This window comes from Apis florea, unplaced genomic scaffold (genome assembly GCF_048593485.1).
Source record: "Apis florea isolate Af1SG1 unplaced genomic scaffold, ASM4859348v1 contig_3036_pilon, whole genome shotgun sequence".
NCBI classification, from domain to species: Eukaryota; Metazoa; Arthropoda; class Insecta; order Hymenoptera; family Apidae; genus Apis; species Apis florea.
In genome coordinates this window covers 67,501-82,729 of record NW_028256694.1, presented here as the reverse complement: position 1 = coordinate 82,729, position 15,229 = coordinate 67,501, and the positions used below count along the sequence as shown (strand labels likewise).

General features: G+C 29.4%; 1 protein-coding gene across 13 annotated transcripts in view; it reads left to right on the top strand.

The window, feature by feature from the left end:
* The window catches only part of LOC100866875 (uncharacterized), a 56,019-nt gene that overhangs the window by 29,747 nt on the left and 11,043 nt on the right, over positions 1-15,229 (top strand). The window contains exons 1-5 of one of the 13 annotated variants that reach the window (XM_086908025.1): positions 5,972-7,311; positions 7,404-7,441; positions 8,638-8,881; positions 13,549-13,923; positions 14,994-15,229. The exon at positions 14,994-15,229 is cut by the window's right edge and continues 66 nt beyond it. In XM_086908025.1, the coding sequence (XP_086764151.1) occupies positions 8,800-8,881; positions 13,549-13,923; positions 14,994-15,229 (693 nt within the window). In that variant the 5' untranslated portion in view covers positions 5,972-7,311; positions 7,404-7,441; positions 8,638-8,799. Of the gene's footprint in view, positions 1-5,249; positions 5,875-5,971; positions 7,312-7,403; positions 7,442-7,512; positions 8,882-13,548; positions 13,924-14,993 lie in introns of those variants that run through there. The other 12 variants (XM_086908026.1, XM_086908022.1, XM_086908024.1 and 9 more) reach the window with 12 other exon arrangements.

The window sequence follows — 15,229 nt, the reverse complement described above, 5'->3', positions numbered from 1 at the left end:
CAGCGTATGTAAAATGTTGTTTTTGCTTTCTAAAAATAGAATAATAAATTTAAATTTCCTCTAAGAAACAAAGTTTGATACAAAGTTTATTAACAAGAAAGGAAGGAATATCTATATTCCTTATATCATTAATCTTATAAAAGATCGTAGCACGAAAATTATTACAATTAAAACAATTTTCCTTTCGATTAATTATTATATCATCTCAATACTTCCTTCGATTCTATTATCAACGCTAAAACAATCTTTGAATACGATTCATTTGTAAAGCAAACAAATCGTGCCTCGATTTCACTTATGTTCAACATGTTCAAACGAATCAAATCGATGCGTCGTATCACCGAAATTTGAATTGAAAACGAGTCGCTATATATCCACTATAAATTCGTCAATTGTTATCGATCGTTTAATTCTCTGTAACATGTTCATTCATATGATTTCTAACTAAGTTTAAATATATATATATATATAAAATTCAGCATATGTAGATATAAATTATAATTATGTAAATATGAAAGATCAAAATCTTTCAACGCTGAAATTTGAACTATTGATTTTTTAATATTATGACAAGAAAAATGAGGTTTCGAATGAAGGTAAGGGGCTATCTTTTTTAACTAGCTTTTAACTTTGACTACTTACTTAGCTCGAATAGGAAAGATAAAGAAAATGGACAAATAGATTTTACACGTCGCGTAAATAATACTCCAATATAGTGTTAAATAATATTAATCAAAATCGTTTCAAAGAAATATACGGAAAAATCTTTTTTATAACATTTTTCGCATAAAATTACCCAAAGTTCTCCACATTATTTATTTATCCCGTATCTCTATTATATTGAGATCCCTGACGGAAAAACGCAAAGGATCCTCTATCGTACGTATTCCAATTAATCTTTTTTGTTCTTGAGAAAAGTCGTGTCGTGCAACGTTCCAACACGCACGTATTCAAAATAGAAAGAATAAAAAGATAGAAAAATCACAGAGAAAGAAAAGACAAAAAAACTGTACGTTTTCTGACATAATGAAAGCAAAGATGAGAGTCATGACGATCAATGAAACCCGCCGGTGTATACTATAGATACGATCGTTTGAACTTGATTATGGCTCTTATGACAATGCGGAACGGGTATATAGTTTTCACGATGTTAGAGAAAAGCGGTTCGTTTCAAAGGGATTAAGGGAAAATTGTTCCATTATGCATGTAGAAACGCGAGAATATTGTGGTCAATTTCCCGAGGGATTTGATTTGAGGTGGCGAATAAAAGACACAGTTTGGAAGCTAAAATTATTATTAAATGTAATGCCAATGGGACATTTTAAGTATGCAAAGTTATTTTTTTGTGCAAATATTCGTAACATTTTTTGATGGTAGATTTATAATCGAAGGGAAAAATTAGGTTGAAAATCTTTATCGAGTTAAGCTATTTTTGAAGGCATTTCTTTTCTTTTCTTTTCTTTTCTTTTTTTTTGTAAAAGAATTGAATTGTCAAATCAAAAGTTTCATTTTATTTAAAAAAAAAACGAATTTATCCATTAGAATTGCAAATTCTAGGATTCATTTGTTGTACTAGATGAACTCGGTCTCGGTACGTATGGAATACATCTGACTTTAAAAGAATTTAGATCGTGGAATAGAAAGTGAAGATAATGTTGGATTGCAGAAAATGTCACTGGAATACTATTAGCTCGGAGAGTAGAGCAATGTAGAAGTTCGATCGGAACAAAACTTTCTTAATAACAATATCTTATCGATCTTGCGCACACTTATAACACACGTATCTCATCCGTTTGTATTTCTGTTAATTTTACATTTTCGTAAAGAGGCATTGATAAATTTTATCAAGATTCTTTTGTCCTAAAGTTTAATATTTTTAAAAATTCTTACGCAATTGTTGATATTAAAGATATTCAAGATATAGTCATCTTCCTCTCTATTCGATAATAGTAATTAATTGTAAATTATATAATATATACATATATATATATTTATCTTACTAAACTCACTTTTTAGAACTGTTATCATATAAGTAAAAATATAAAGTAGAAATACATTTGTAAAAAAAAAAAAGAAAAAAAAAGAAAAAATATGGGAATGATCTTCGTATCTCTAGAATTTTTTTGCATAGAAGAAAAAAAAATTATCAATAATGTTTTTTAAACTAGTTCTTTTTCTAAACAAACTTAATACACGTAATTATATATTATTAAAATTATACTATAACATATATATATATAGTATTAGAATTATTATTCTATTACGTTAAAGTAACCAAAGTAATATATTTATATATTATAATATTATAATATATTTTATAGATCGTTCAAGTATTAATATCTGGATAAATGATCAACCAATGATTTGCCGACGATGTTTTTTACATCAAAAATATAATTCATTTGTTGACATATTTTATCATTTATCATAATCGGTATAATGTATAATATACGCGATGTATATATATATATCACGATTAGTTTTTAATCCGAAAAGATTAACGAATCGATGTTTGTGTATTTCCATTGATTGATTTTAATTACATAGATTAATAATTTTTCCTACTAGTAGCTACTCGTAAAACATTTATTATTGCTTTGTAAGCTAATCTTAGCTTCAAAAAAAAAAAAAAAACATATTATAATTACTATATCAGTTATTAATTATTTCGTGTTAAAAAATAATTAGCACAGTTTTGGAAAAAAAAAACTTTTCGCAACTTTGAATATATAAATTCAATGGGGAAATTTTTCGTATGTTTCATCGCTACAAAAAGTTATTAAAAGTTTTCTAAACGTGAAATCGATCGGTTTGATTTTCAAATAAAATCGTGTATCGACGAAGAAAAGAAATGTGAAAACACTGTGAAAAACAACGGCAATGGTCGATCGTTGAAGCAATTTCTGGCAGGCTTTTTAAGCTTTCGACACTTGGCTCGTCGATTCCCATCGGCGTGCGCTCTTTTGCAATTTTATTTGCACGGATATCGGCTCGGTTATCCGTTCGATAATTGACCTATTTTACGCTATTATATACCGCGTGCTCAAACAATCGTGTTTATCCTCGATACTATTCTTCCCGTGTGTTTTGAACAATATGATTATTACTCGTGCAAAGACACGTTATAATGTCTGCCACCAGTTTATTTCTTCTTTCTAGAGTGCGTCTTCTTTGTCTAGATTCTTTAAATTCTTCGTGTTACAATACGAATTTCTTGATTCTAACTATGATGTTGAGATTCGTAGGAGAAGATTGGTTGGAAAATTTATTAAGAAAAACGATCTGTAATGCTTTTTTTTCTTCCTTTATTATTATTTGAGAATAAATTTAAACAAGTTTTGTAATATATAGTAATTGTGCCATTCAAAATTTTCATTTTGAACGTTTATTACACGATGTTGTAAATGAAAGATACTTTGTTTGTTGTTAGAAATAAACGTAATTTCTTCCACCTAGTTTCTTTCCACCGTGTTGATTCAGTACAGATAAAATATTTTTACAATTTGGTATTTATTTTGCAACAAGAGACGACAATGTTATTCGACAATATAATGTTGCCTTCAATAAAGATAAAAACTTTCCACCGACATCGATCAATATTGCTTTTCAACGTTGTTCTACAAGTTCATTATCATATGATCATGATATTGTGGATGAACCTTCTTATTCAAAATATTTCCCAATATTTTCCAATATTTTATTTAAAAAAAAAATGGAAAATAATAAAAATTTGAAGCCTAAGCCATAATTTAATCTCCAAGTAATAAATATAATATAATATTTAGAACTTAGAATCATCTCCTTATTTCTTTCTTATTTAGAAGTCGTCTGTATACCTTTCTTTCGAAATCGTAATCCCAGGCATTTCGATTAAATATATTTATCGACAAAAAGTTAAGAAATTAATTACTCGTAATTAGAATAAAATCGAATAAAAAATAAATGTAAAAAAAATTTACGAAATTGATTAGTTTGTTTGTTTCTTAACTTTTGTTGTAACAAGTGTAGAGAAGAATAGTATTTGCACGCATTGACAAAGTGAAACAACTTTCGTGGTTTCTCTCCATCGTATGCATCGTTGATTAAGTATCGTGGGTTAAACGCTTGGTCGAGAAACAGAAATTAGTATTATTTAGTGAGAGTGGCATAATTGCGGTGCTTCTTCATTCCTAACATTTTTACGCGCGTTCTTGCCATTATATTATAAACCCATATATCTTCTCCACCCATCGATTCCATTCATATTCTTTTAATTCCAACGAATGATTCACTTCTTTTCAATGTATGGATCATATTGACGGATGCATTTTCGATATAAAATATTTCCAGAATTAAAAGTGATATCGATATATAGATACGTTTTTAAGGAAGTTAAGTTTAATTTTATGATATATTTATTCCGTACAAATATTTGATCATCATCGATACTTTTATAAATCTCTTTCTCTCTTCAATTTCAATTTCTTTAGAAATGTTAAAAAAAAAAAAAAAAAAGATATTAGAATGAATCTTCTTATTTAATTTTTGGCATTATCACTCAACTTTGGTTAATAAAAATTTAATTATCTTTTTAAAAAATTCATATACATACCTTTAGATTTAACGGGGGTATTTTCATTTTCAATTCACATTACAAGTCACAATACAAAAATATCTTACACTTGACGAATACACAAATATTGTGCATCTTTTTTTTTATTTACAATAAATAATTCTTAATTGTTTCTTTACAAAAATCATATTTGCTAAAATTATATTTATTATAATCAATAATCATATATAATTCACTATTACTTTACAGATCTACTTTTCTTCTCAAATACATTAAAAATAAATATAGAATATTCGTACAATTCATTATATTTCTTTCTTTCGATTAAAATTTAATCGTCGTTGTTAAATTTATTACATTGCGTTCCTTCCTGAAATAATGTAAATATATATATATATATATATATATTAACGTACATACATTCGTAACCGTTTATTAAGCATGGTTAATAAACCCTAATATCTGTCATCTGAAAATGAGAGAAAACGCAGAGGTGTTTTATGTAACTCGACAATGTAACGCGGCGTGGCGTGCACAACCTACTTGGCATCCGAGTGAGATTGCGCGATAAATTTACGAATTTCACAGCTTTATTTTTACCCGGGACGTATTGTTTTTAGCGTATCAATTTGTTCAACGTATCAATCGTAATCATTTTCGCACAGTCTGTCTACCCTTTTGTTTTCTATCCCTTCCAATCGTCAATGACAGATCATCGTAATATCGTAATATAAATATATAGACGAGATCATTTTGCCTCGAGACCTTCGAGAGATTCAGAGTGGTTTAATTGAGATTTGGATCCTCTCTTTCATTTCGATCTTTCATTTCGGAGAGGCAAGCTCGATGAACTCGTTTTAATCCATTTTCGAAGAGAAATATATGACGATGATTTTATTATTCTCCGAGGTGATTCGTACGATATAATTCTAATTCTCTCCTTTGATTTTTCGATCGATAATGATTTTTCAAGGTGTGAAGAAAATCCATTGACACAATGGATATAAGTAGATGAAGCGAAGCGTACGAAGTGTTTTCCATTTCTTAGTTAAAATCGACTTCAATCGACCTCGGTACGTTGAACCTTCAAATCTTATTAACACCGAAGAAGAAGCTGGCTTTGCAATATACAATATAGGATCAGAAATTATGAAACGGGGGAAGAATACTATCTCGAATACCTTAAAAATAGGTCAAATCTTATCTATCTTTTCTTCTGTGAGAAAGTAAAAAAAAATAATAGCGATAAACTCTCTCTCTCTCTCTCTCTCTCTCTCTCTAAAGAAATTTATTTCAAAATAACGATTCAACAACGGAATTGTGTAAGATTCATTAATTAAAAAATTCGATAGAAATATTGCCTCTCTCGATTTTTAAATTTTAATATTTAAAAATAATGAGAAATACTTTTTTTTACTTGGAAATATGTTTTAGTTTTTCAAGGACAAAACGAAGCTTTGTCTCAAATAAGAAGGAAAAAAAATTTTCTTCTTTAAAATTCTTGAAGATGATATAGTTACGATTAACCTAGTTTCAAACGTTTGTCAAACTACCCGAAATATATACCGGAAGATATTTCTAACCGTTCGTTCGTAACAAGAAAATCTTTACGTTCAATTTTCAATTAATTTTCCTATCCTATATAATTTTTCATCCTTAATAAATTAAAAAAAAAAAAAAAAAAAAAAAAATAGTAGTTTACATTGAAAGAATCTTTCTTGAAACTATTTCATTTGTCAAACTATTCGTTGCTTCTTTCATGAGATTAAAAATTAAAGATGAATGAACAAGAAAGTGAAGTCTAGAAATGATACGTTTAATTTGTCTAATTTTCACAAATTAAAATAAGAAATAATTTAAATAAAACTTCTAATAGAGCATTGCATTTTATCAAAATTCTCGAGAAGAAATTATAATTCCATTCTTAAGAAGAAATTACAAAATTGTAATTATAATTTGAACATTTCAAAAACATTTAACGATTTATTAAATTAATATTAAAATATTTCTTATCGTTCTAACTTTTTAAAACGGTTATCAATTGTATTCGTTCATAAAGGAAGTAATAATAAGTAGTAAGTAGTAGTTTAAGATAAGAAAATTGATAAGAATCTTTCAAGATGATCTCAAAATTCTTAAAATTTACGTAACCATTAATTTAAAAATACACATTAAAAAAACTTTTAAAGTCTTTAAAGTCAGAGTTATTTTTCATCCTTCCGGCCATTTTCAAAGAGATGCTAATTACTATTCAAAATTTTATTTTCATCTTTTTAACAATTATCCAAATTGCTAAAAATTAATTGTCAGACACAAAATCAATAATTAATAATATCTTATTGATTTAGTCTTCATCTTTTAAACAAAGGAGCGCTATCTTTTAAAAATTTCCAAATTTCACGAAGCAACTCTATAAATTGTGTCCATATCTATCCACGTCATTAGTATTAAATCTAAACACTTTCATCAAGTTTCAAACTGCGTTATTAATTATCATTTGCAAAAATTATATGCATGCATATATCAATTAATAAATTATTTGTTAGAAACTATATGAATAAAAATTTATCGCTTTCATTTTCTCAAAATCAAAAAAAAAAAATTATATCGAGCCTATAAAATTGCAAAACTTGCAAAACATATTTCGTCGTAAAATTTCTCATTAATCATCCATCCACCCTAATTTCCCCTTCAGAATTCAGTGAACCAGAACGGAAGAAAGAAAGAAAGAAAGAAAAAAGGAAAAGAGAGAAAGATAGGTAAAGAGAATCGATGTTGAGCGGCACGATCACCGATGGCCAACACTGGTGGTCCTCGCCCGTTTTCTATTCTAATTCTGTTGCTATTCTAGTCCACGACCGCCGGCCAATGAGCTACGTCCGCCAGCTAGTAAACCATTCTCTCTATTCTCCATCGCTCTCTTACCTCTTTCCCCCTGTCCCTCCCCCACCACTCCCCTGTTCCTCGTGTCAACCGCAGTCGTTCTCGAGGCATCGCGTGCACCAGATTATTCAGCCTCATCCTCCTTTTATTTGGCGCGTTTTATCAGTGGCATTCACGTTTCTAAACCGATAACATCGGATAGAAAGGGCATCCGGGAGAAATTCCATCCGTCCGGGGGTGTCGTGCATCGTCGTAGGCACCTTAACCCTTTCGCTACATACCGTTTATGTTGAGAAGCATATTCGCATGATATGGCTATACGAGACGCGTGTTTTACGCAGTTACGTTCATAGAGATCTCGTTTTTCTTTTTTCTTTTTATTTCTTTATACATATAACGATATATACGTGTATATATATATATATATATATATATATATATATATATATATATATATATATGATATAGCATATGTATATATATATACAATTGAATTTTTAAAAGCGTGCATGAAATAATTTTTCTTGTTGTACGATTTTATTTAGAAAATCACGAGTGTGATATTTGGTATGTGACAATATTTTCTTTAGCAGTTTTCCAATCTTCGATTGGTATCGTTGAATTATAATAGATGAATTATAATTACAGTTATAAATTTCCTTTAATTTTATTCTTGGTGGTTTTCGTCCGAGTAAAATGTAGAATAGGAAAGTATGTGGTCGATAGCAAATAGAAGATATCCTTTTATCATGCAAAATATCGAAATATTGAGATACATGTTTGTTACGATGGTAAAATATAAAACGAATTTAATTTCGACTCAACGATTCAACGATACCAATGTAAAATATATGAAAAGACACGATCGTTGCATCGATCATAGGTCTCGTGCTATGCTAAGAAGATGGCTTCGGTGGTGGTGAACAAGTATAATCGCTAATAGAGAAAGGGTTAAGAAGACGACTAACGGCTGTTGGATACTCTTGCACAATTGAACCGATACCTTTAACGAAATTAAACGAGTCACAATTTGCTAATGTTAATAGACACGAAACCAACTCACCGTTAAAATAATTACGTAATTTGACAAATTTGACATCGATCACTCATGCAAGAGTCTCCCTTATTTCTTTCTCATTCTCGTTCAGTTTCAATTTTTTTTTTTTCTTTTTCATTTTTTTTTCTTTCTTCTTCTCGTCAAGAAGAGAAAAAGGAGGGAAGGAGAGAAAGAGAGGAACAAAGTGTGAAGTTGGAGTGAGAGACTAGGGTGACTGACTGGTAGTGTACGATATATACACCGGGAAGGAAGGGTGGAAAGGAGGATTTCGGGAGGAAGGCGGCCAACGTAGAGGGCGCGGACAGAAATGCAGTGGCGCCGGCAACGAAGGGTTATCCACGTGATCGGCTCCTCGAATCACGTTCTACTTTTAGCGAGGTACCAAGACGGTACGGAAATTCTGTGGAAGAGACTGATCATGGTCCCTAGCGAAGAGCTTCCTCCATGCTTTTTCTATTATATTCAAGGCTCTCTTACACACACACGCACACGCACACACACCGTTCAACTAATATTATTAGCAATATTGAACGGTCGGTGTTTAGTTACAAGTTACGTGTTTCCGTGATGCTAATATAATATAAATTTTCTTACGTAACGGGAAGAATTATACACAAACGAATGGACGTCAATTTAAAATTTTTATCGGGGAAATTAGAAAATAAAATTGCAGGATTACAAAATATTAATTTGTCAACTTGTTTCGTCGTCGATCTCTGATAATATTGGTTGATGAACAATAATTGTGTAACCGAGCTATGATCTCTTTTCAGATGATAATTTACCGTAAAAAGGGGTGAATAGAAATATTATTTCTATATAAAAATACACTTCGTTTCCCTTTTTGTTAATTAAAGTGAATAAATCTCGCCCACTCTCGTTCAGAAGTTATTAATATAATGATTCTGCTTATTATGTTTCGATGCCACGTTTTTTTCTGTTCTAATATATTATACTCACATGTATAAATTTAGCTTTTAAAAAAATACTTTAAATATTATTGCGAAATGCATGGATATGTCTAAATGTATATAAAATTTTTTTTATAACTGTTCGATCTTATCTTCTTTTAGAAAATTGGAAAATAAAATACTCGTAATAAATTCGAAAAAATTAAGAAATTATTACGTATATTCGATGATTCAATGATTAATATGAATAATCTTATTAGTGAATTCGTATGAAATTTCTTTTTTATTTTATTTTTTTTTTTTCGGGAAAATAAATATACTATTTCTATATAGAAGAAAAATTATTTTAGAGAATTAATTTTAAAAAGTAATTCTATTTAAAACAAGAATAAATCGATATTGTATTTTTTTAATTAATCTTTTAAAATTTTTTAAATTTTCACGTAAATTTATTCTTCCATGAAGAATTTAACAGGAAATTGAAATCAATTGAATTTTAGAAACGTCTAGTTTTATATCAATTTTTCAACAATAACACTCATAATTGTGATCAACAGCTATCTTATTTTTCTTAATTTTGAGTACACAAAAGTAAAATGAAAGAAAAATATTTAAAATTAATTTTAAATTTAACAAATTTACTATACAAATTTACTTTTCTTTGAAACAAATAAATTATTTGCTTTCATTTGCTTCTTATTTTTTTTTCCGCTATTATTTCTATTCATCTCATTTTACGGTATAATAAATTACATATATTTTATATATTATATAATTTCGATTAAAAGAATATCGCACACGCTCCGTTCGATCCATGACCAGTCACGATTTAGTAGAATTAATGTCGTAGAGTAGATAAAAATATGGATAATTTTGTTAGCTAGTAAAATAGAACAAAATTGCACAATCGAAGGAGAATCAATCGTTTAGTTTTATCATTGTGGAGAAAATTGAAAGCATTAGTGCTCGCTTAGTTTCACCAATTAGAAGTTTAGTCTGTAGAAGCTTAATCACGTTAGAAAATTAGACATATTTAAGTAAGTTAAGTTGTTTTTTTTTTTTTTTTTTTTTGTTTGTTTTTGATTTTTTTTACTTTTGTAATCTTTGTGATCTCAAACTGATTTTGCATATTTCATGTTTTGGATATATATTGTGGGGAGGGGGAGGGGGAGGGGGGGAAGTAATACAGTTTTATAAATGTTTTTTTATCTTAATAATTCTAGTATATTTAATGTAGTATTGGTTTATCGATACATAAAATTCAAATTTATTCAAATTTGTTTAGGAAAAAATTTATATAATTAATAGAATCCTTTTATAATCCTACGTCGTTTGTGTATTATATTATAGACTTCTTTTTCAATATTATTTTTATAATATTATTAGATAGGGACTCGTGAAATTTCATTTTACTTGTCTTATTATCACATTATTGTGATCAGAGAGAAGAATCCAAGTAGATAAGAATCATTAATGAAATATTAAAATTTGATCTCGAAATTTTACTATAAATGTTTTCTTAAACAAATTTTGATTATTGTATTCTTATTTACATAAATATAATTAAATAAATTAAAATTAAATTGTAAGAATAATAGCTTTGGTGTAATTTTTTTTTTTTAAGTGTCAAAAATATATATATATTTATAAATGATAATTATAAAAGAAGAAAAAAAATATATGTACATGTTGTGAAATCAGTATTGATTCTTAATTATGGCATTTAATAATTGCAATGCATTTGTATCAGCATTCCTCGACATCGAATCTCGTGAATGTTTTCTATTATAATTATTTATAACTTAAAAATTATCATTTGATTGGTATATATAGATATAAAATGCCTTATAATACATAAACAAGTTGGTTTGAAATGGTAAATTAAAATTAAAACGAAAGAAATATTTTTTTTTTTTTATAATATCATGCTTAAATATTACAATTAATTGTAATGATTTTTTCATCTTCAAAAAGTTCATTTTATTGAAGAAATTTAATGAAAGAATTTACTTGGTGGTGTTTTTATTTTTATTCTTATCTATTTATCGTATCAAATTATTCGATGATCCGTTCATCGGAAATTTTACAGATCGTATCGATAATAAGGTTTTCAATAAACATAATAATTTTACGATAATTTATATTTGTAATGATACATCACCAGATATCTGAATCATAAAATACAATGATAAATATGGAGATTATTATATGTCAGAAATAATTGATTGAAATATATTATGATGAAAAGAATGTTCTCTCTAAAAGAAGGTGTTAAGAAGGAAATAATAGATGACGTAACTATCTTACACGGAATATCTATCATTCGAAAGTTTTCAGACATTTTAAATTGTAGTTTATAATTACACAGGGCTTCAGAATTAGAGATTAGTGGACTACAAGATGATGTAAGATACATTTATCACGTCGCATAAACATAGGTCGCATTATTATTCACTTATAAATATCACGTTTTATTTTTAAGTCATCAGAATGAAGAGGCATCATCTCGAGATATGCTTAGAAAACTATTATTGAAATTTTAATTAAAAGCATTCTAATTAAAAATTAGAATTTTATCGTATTCGATATATCTACATTATTGTATCGATTAATTTATTTATCAAAATTATATTATATTCTCAAATTTCAAATTAAGATAAAAAAAAAATTCTGAATTCTTATTATAGAAGATTAAATTTATTGCAAGCATATTATACCCCTATCGCGTTTTTGAACCATCGCGCAACTTGTTATAATTAATTATTATCAATAATTATGCAAATTTTCAAACTCTCTCTAATAATTATATATCTCAATTGAGAAATTTTCTAACAATTAATCATTTTATGCTAAAAAAAAAAGGATCTAAATTTTTAAGGATCAATAGTCGTATTTAAAATTTATTTAAAAATCCGATATCGAAAAACTTTGTATTTTCAATTTATTCCATTCCTTTTTTTCTGGTATATACATAGTAGACATTTCCGTCTATATGCGTTAAATCCAAACTTTTGAACAATAATGTACCCGATTGAAAACCATTGAATGAGACTTCTTCGATCCTTTACTTTCAAACACCACCAATAGTATGTACATTCCAATACAAGAGGATTTGTTTGTGGATAGCGAACACCATTGCACTCGGATGACAAATTCCTGTGTAATTTGAGTCGATGGTACTTGAACCATCTTGTTCTTTTTTGCTTGTGAAATCGTTCAGTGTACTTTCTTATGGCTTTAATAAGTATTTATTAAATTCATCGATCAAACTATTCACTACGTTCTTTTTGAAAAATATATAATCGAGTTTAACTCAGTTAAATATTGGATCGATCAATAATTATTTATATAATGTGCTTCCCTCAATGTAAAAAACTATTTGTTATATTCTTTTTTTTTTTTCTTTTTTCTTTTTACGTATCAAAATCTTCATTGAAGAGATGGAAACAACATTCAAATTTGAAATATATATTTCAACATGTTCAATTATAAAAAATAGTTCAAATTTACAACGATAACTAATATTATTTTGAAATTATTTTGTAATAAAAATTGAAATTTGAATGTAAGAGATCATATTACTCATAGAATCCGTTTTGATCCATCTTATTAATTTTCCGTCTCGCTTTGAAATAATTAAAATATACCGTGAAATTAAAGGTACATGTACATATATATATATATGTTATCTTGAGAAACTTAACATTGTATTGTATATCACAGCGTTAGATAATTTTAAATTATTCGAATGCATACGTACAAATTTAACAGGAGAGATTATAATTAATACCGATTCCGATTAATTTTTATTTTATATACGCAGCACAAAATAATTTAGTTTAATCAATTATAATTTCGAACGGTGATAAAATATCGTTTTAAATTTCAATCGTATTATACGTATACGTTCATTTACGTATATAAAATACGAGGGAAGACAAGACAACGTATTCTTGTTACAAAGTTAATAAAAATTAAGAAACAAGAGAAAATATATCGTGATAATAAAAGAAATGGTACATAGCCATTCTTTTTCTCTCAGCCAACCTCGTTACTCGATACTATTCATCATTTCGTTCGAATCATGAAAGAAAAAAAAAAATTAGCATGGAATATGAATCACATCTGTTCGATTCGATTTGCAGCTCCACCCGGCGAAGAGGACGAAGAAGACGGATTACGGAATGGATTCTTGAAGGGGCAGGAGAATGAGACGAACACGCACAGCTTTAGTCGGCAGAGCGGATACAAGCCGCGTAGAAGCGGAAGTAGCGATGGTGGCGCGTACGCCGGTAGCGCGGCACGGCACAAGGACGATACGAGCGGTTCACCGTCCCAGCCCAAGATTATCTTCAACGAGGACGAGTACACGAGGATCACGACACCCCGTCAGGACATGCTGTTCAAAAAGGGTTATCTGTCGAGGAAGAAACCTTGGACAGGGAACGCGAACACCAGCGCGACGTCCTCGACAACCGAGAGCCAATCGGCGTCTCATTCCACTGCAGGTAGAGGTATAGGTAGAAACGTGATGCATTTCATCCAATTTCTGACTTGTCTCGTTCGTGCCTTCCTGCCCGTGACGTCGTTTCCTGCTTGTGCAGTTAATCCCACCCTCTCTTGAAGTTTGTATGATTTTCCGTCTCGCTTCTCTACGCTTCCATTGTATCTTGTCGAGAGACAAGTGGATCCCTTTTATCTTAGATTTCACAGATTTTCCAGTCCAAGATATTCCAGTTGTTAAGGAAAAATCGTTTGTCCGATTTAACAACGAGCTTGAGTCGAGTTTCAATCTATGTTTCTTGTAGGATTTTTTCTTTTTTTCATTTAAATTGCAGTGTTACAATGTCGAGAAGGTTTGGAACGTTTGGAAATTTTAAAATTTGTAATTCGATTATTTTATTCGGACATTGTTGGAATCGTGAAACTTTTCCTTCATACGTGATTTTCTCGTTTCTAATAACTACAATAAATTTCATAAGAATTCGAAGAACAATTGATTGACACGGTCAGTATCGATACATGATCGTTTCGTTGCCAACCTAAACGCCGATCGCCTGTTGCTCGCACAATCACGAGTATTTATTCGTTTCATCTTATCTATGAAATACATATCCGATGTATCCATGTTGTATAAACAATTGAAAACTGTAATGCTTTGTGAAACGGGCGATAATCGTGAATATACCGATGTCTATCAGTTGTCGAGAATCTTAAATTTTCCTATATGTCCAATCCTCCTTAAAATGTTAAAAAATATATATAACGAAACGTACAATTCGATTAATTCTTTGACTATTGAATCCTCCTTAAAATGTTAAAAAATATATATAACGAAACGTACAATTCGATTAATTCTTTGACTATTGAATTCGTTGAACATTGTACACACGCGCGTAATGTTAAAAATCTCGTTTTTTTTTTCTTTCCATCAAAGAAAATTTATCAAAGGGATTGAAAAGTAATTGCACGGCTTTCGATCGAAACTTACATGCCATATATCCGTTTTCCTTTGCGCATCATCCATGTTGAACATTAACTTTTTGCTTCCTTGTTTGACTTTGACACTTATCGTATATATCAATTACAGATGGTAGCGAAACGACCGAGGATCAACAATTGTTAGACAGGGACTGTGGTACCGGCGAGTATCCACCGGTGATGGATTCCAGCGCCCAATTGGGCTATGGGACGTTTTATGACCACATGGGTGGTTACTATTACGAATATCCTGTGATGTTGGTTGGTCCAGCACCGATGCAATCTCAAGTTGCACCGAGTGTTTTGGCGGCCGTGCCTTGTGCACCTGTGCCTCTTAGGCCCATT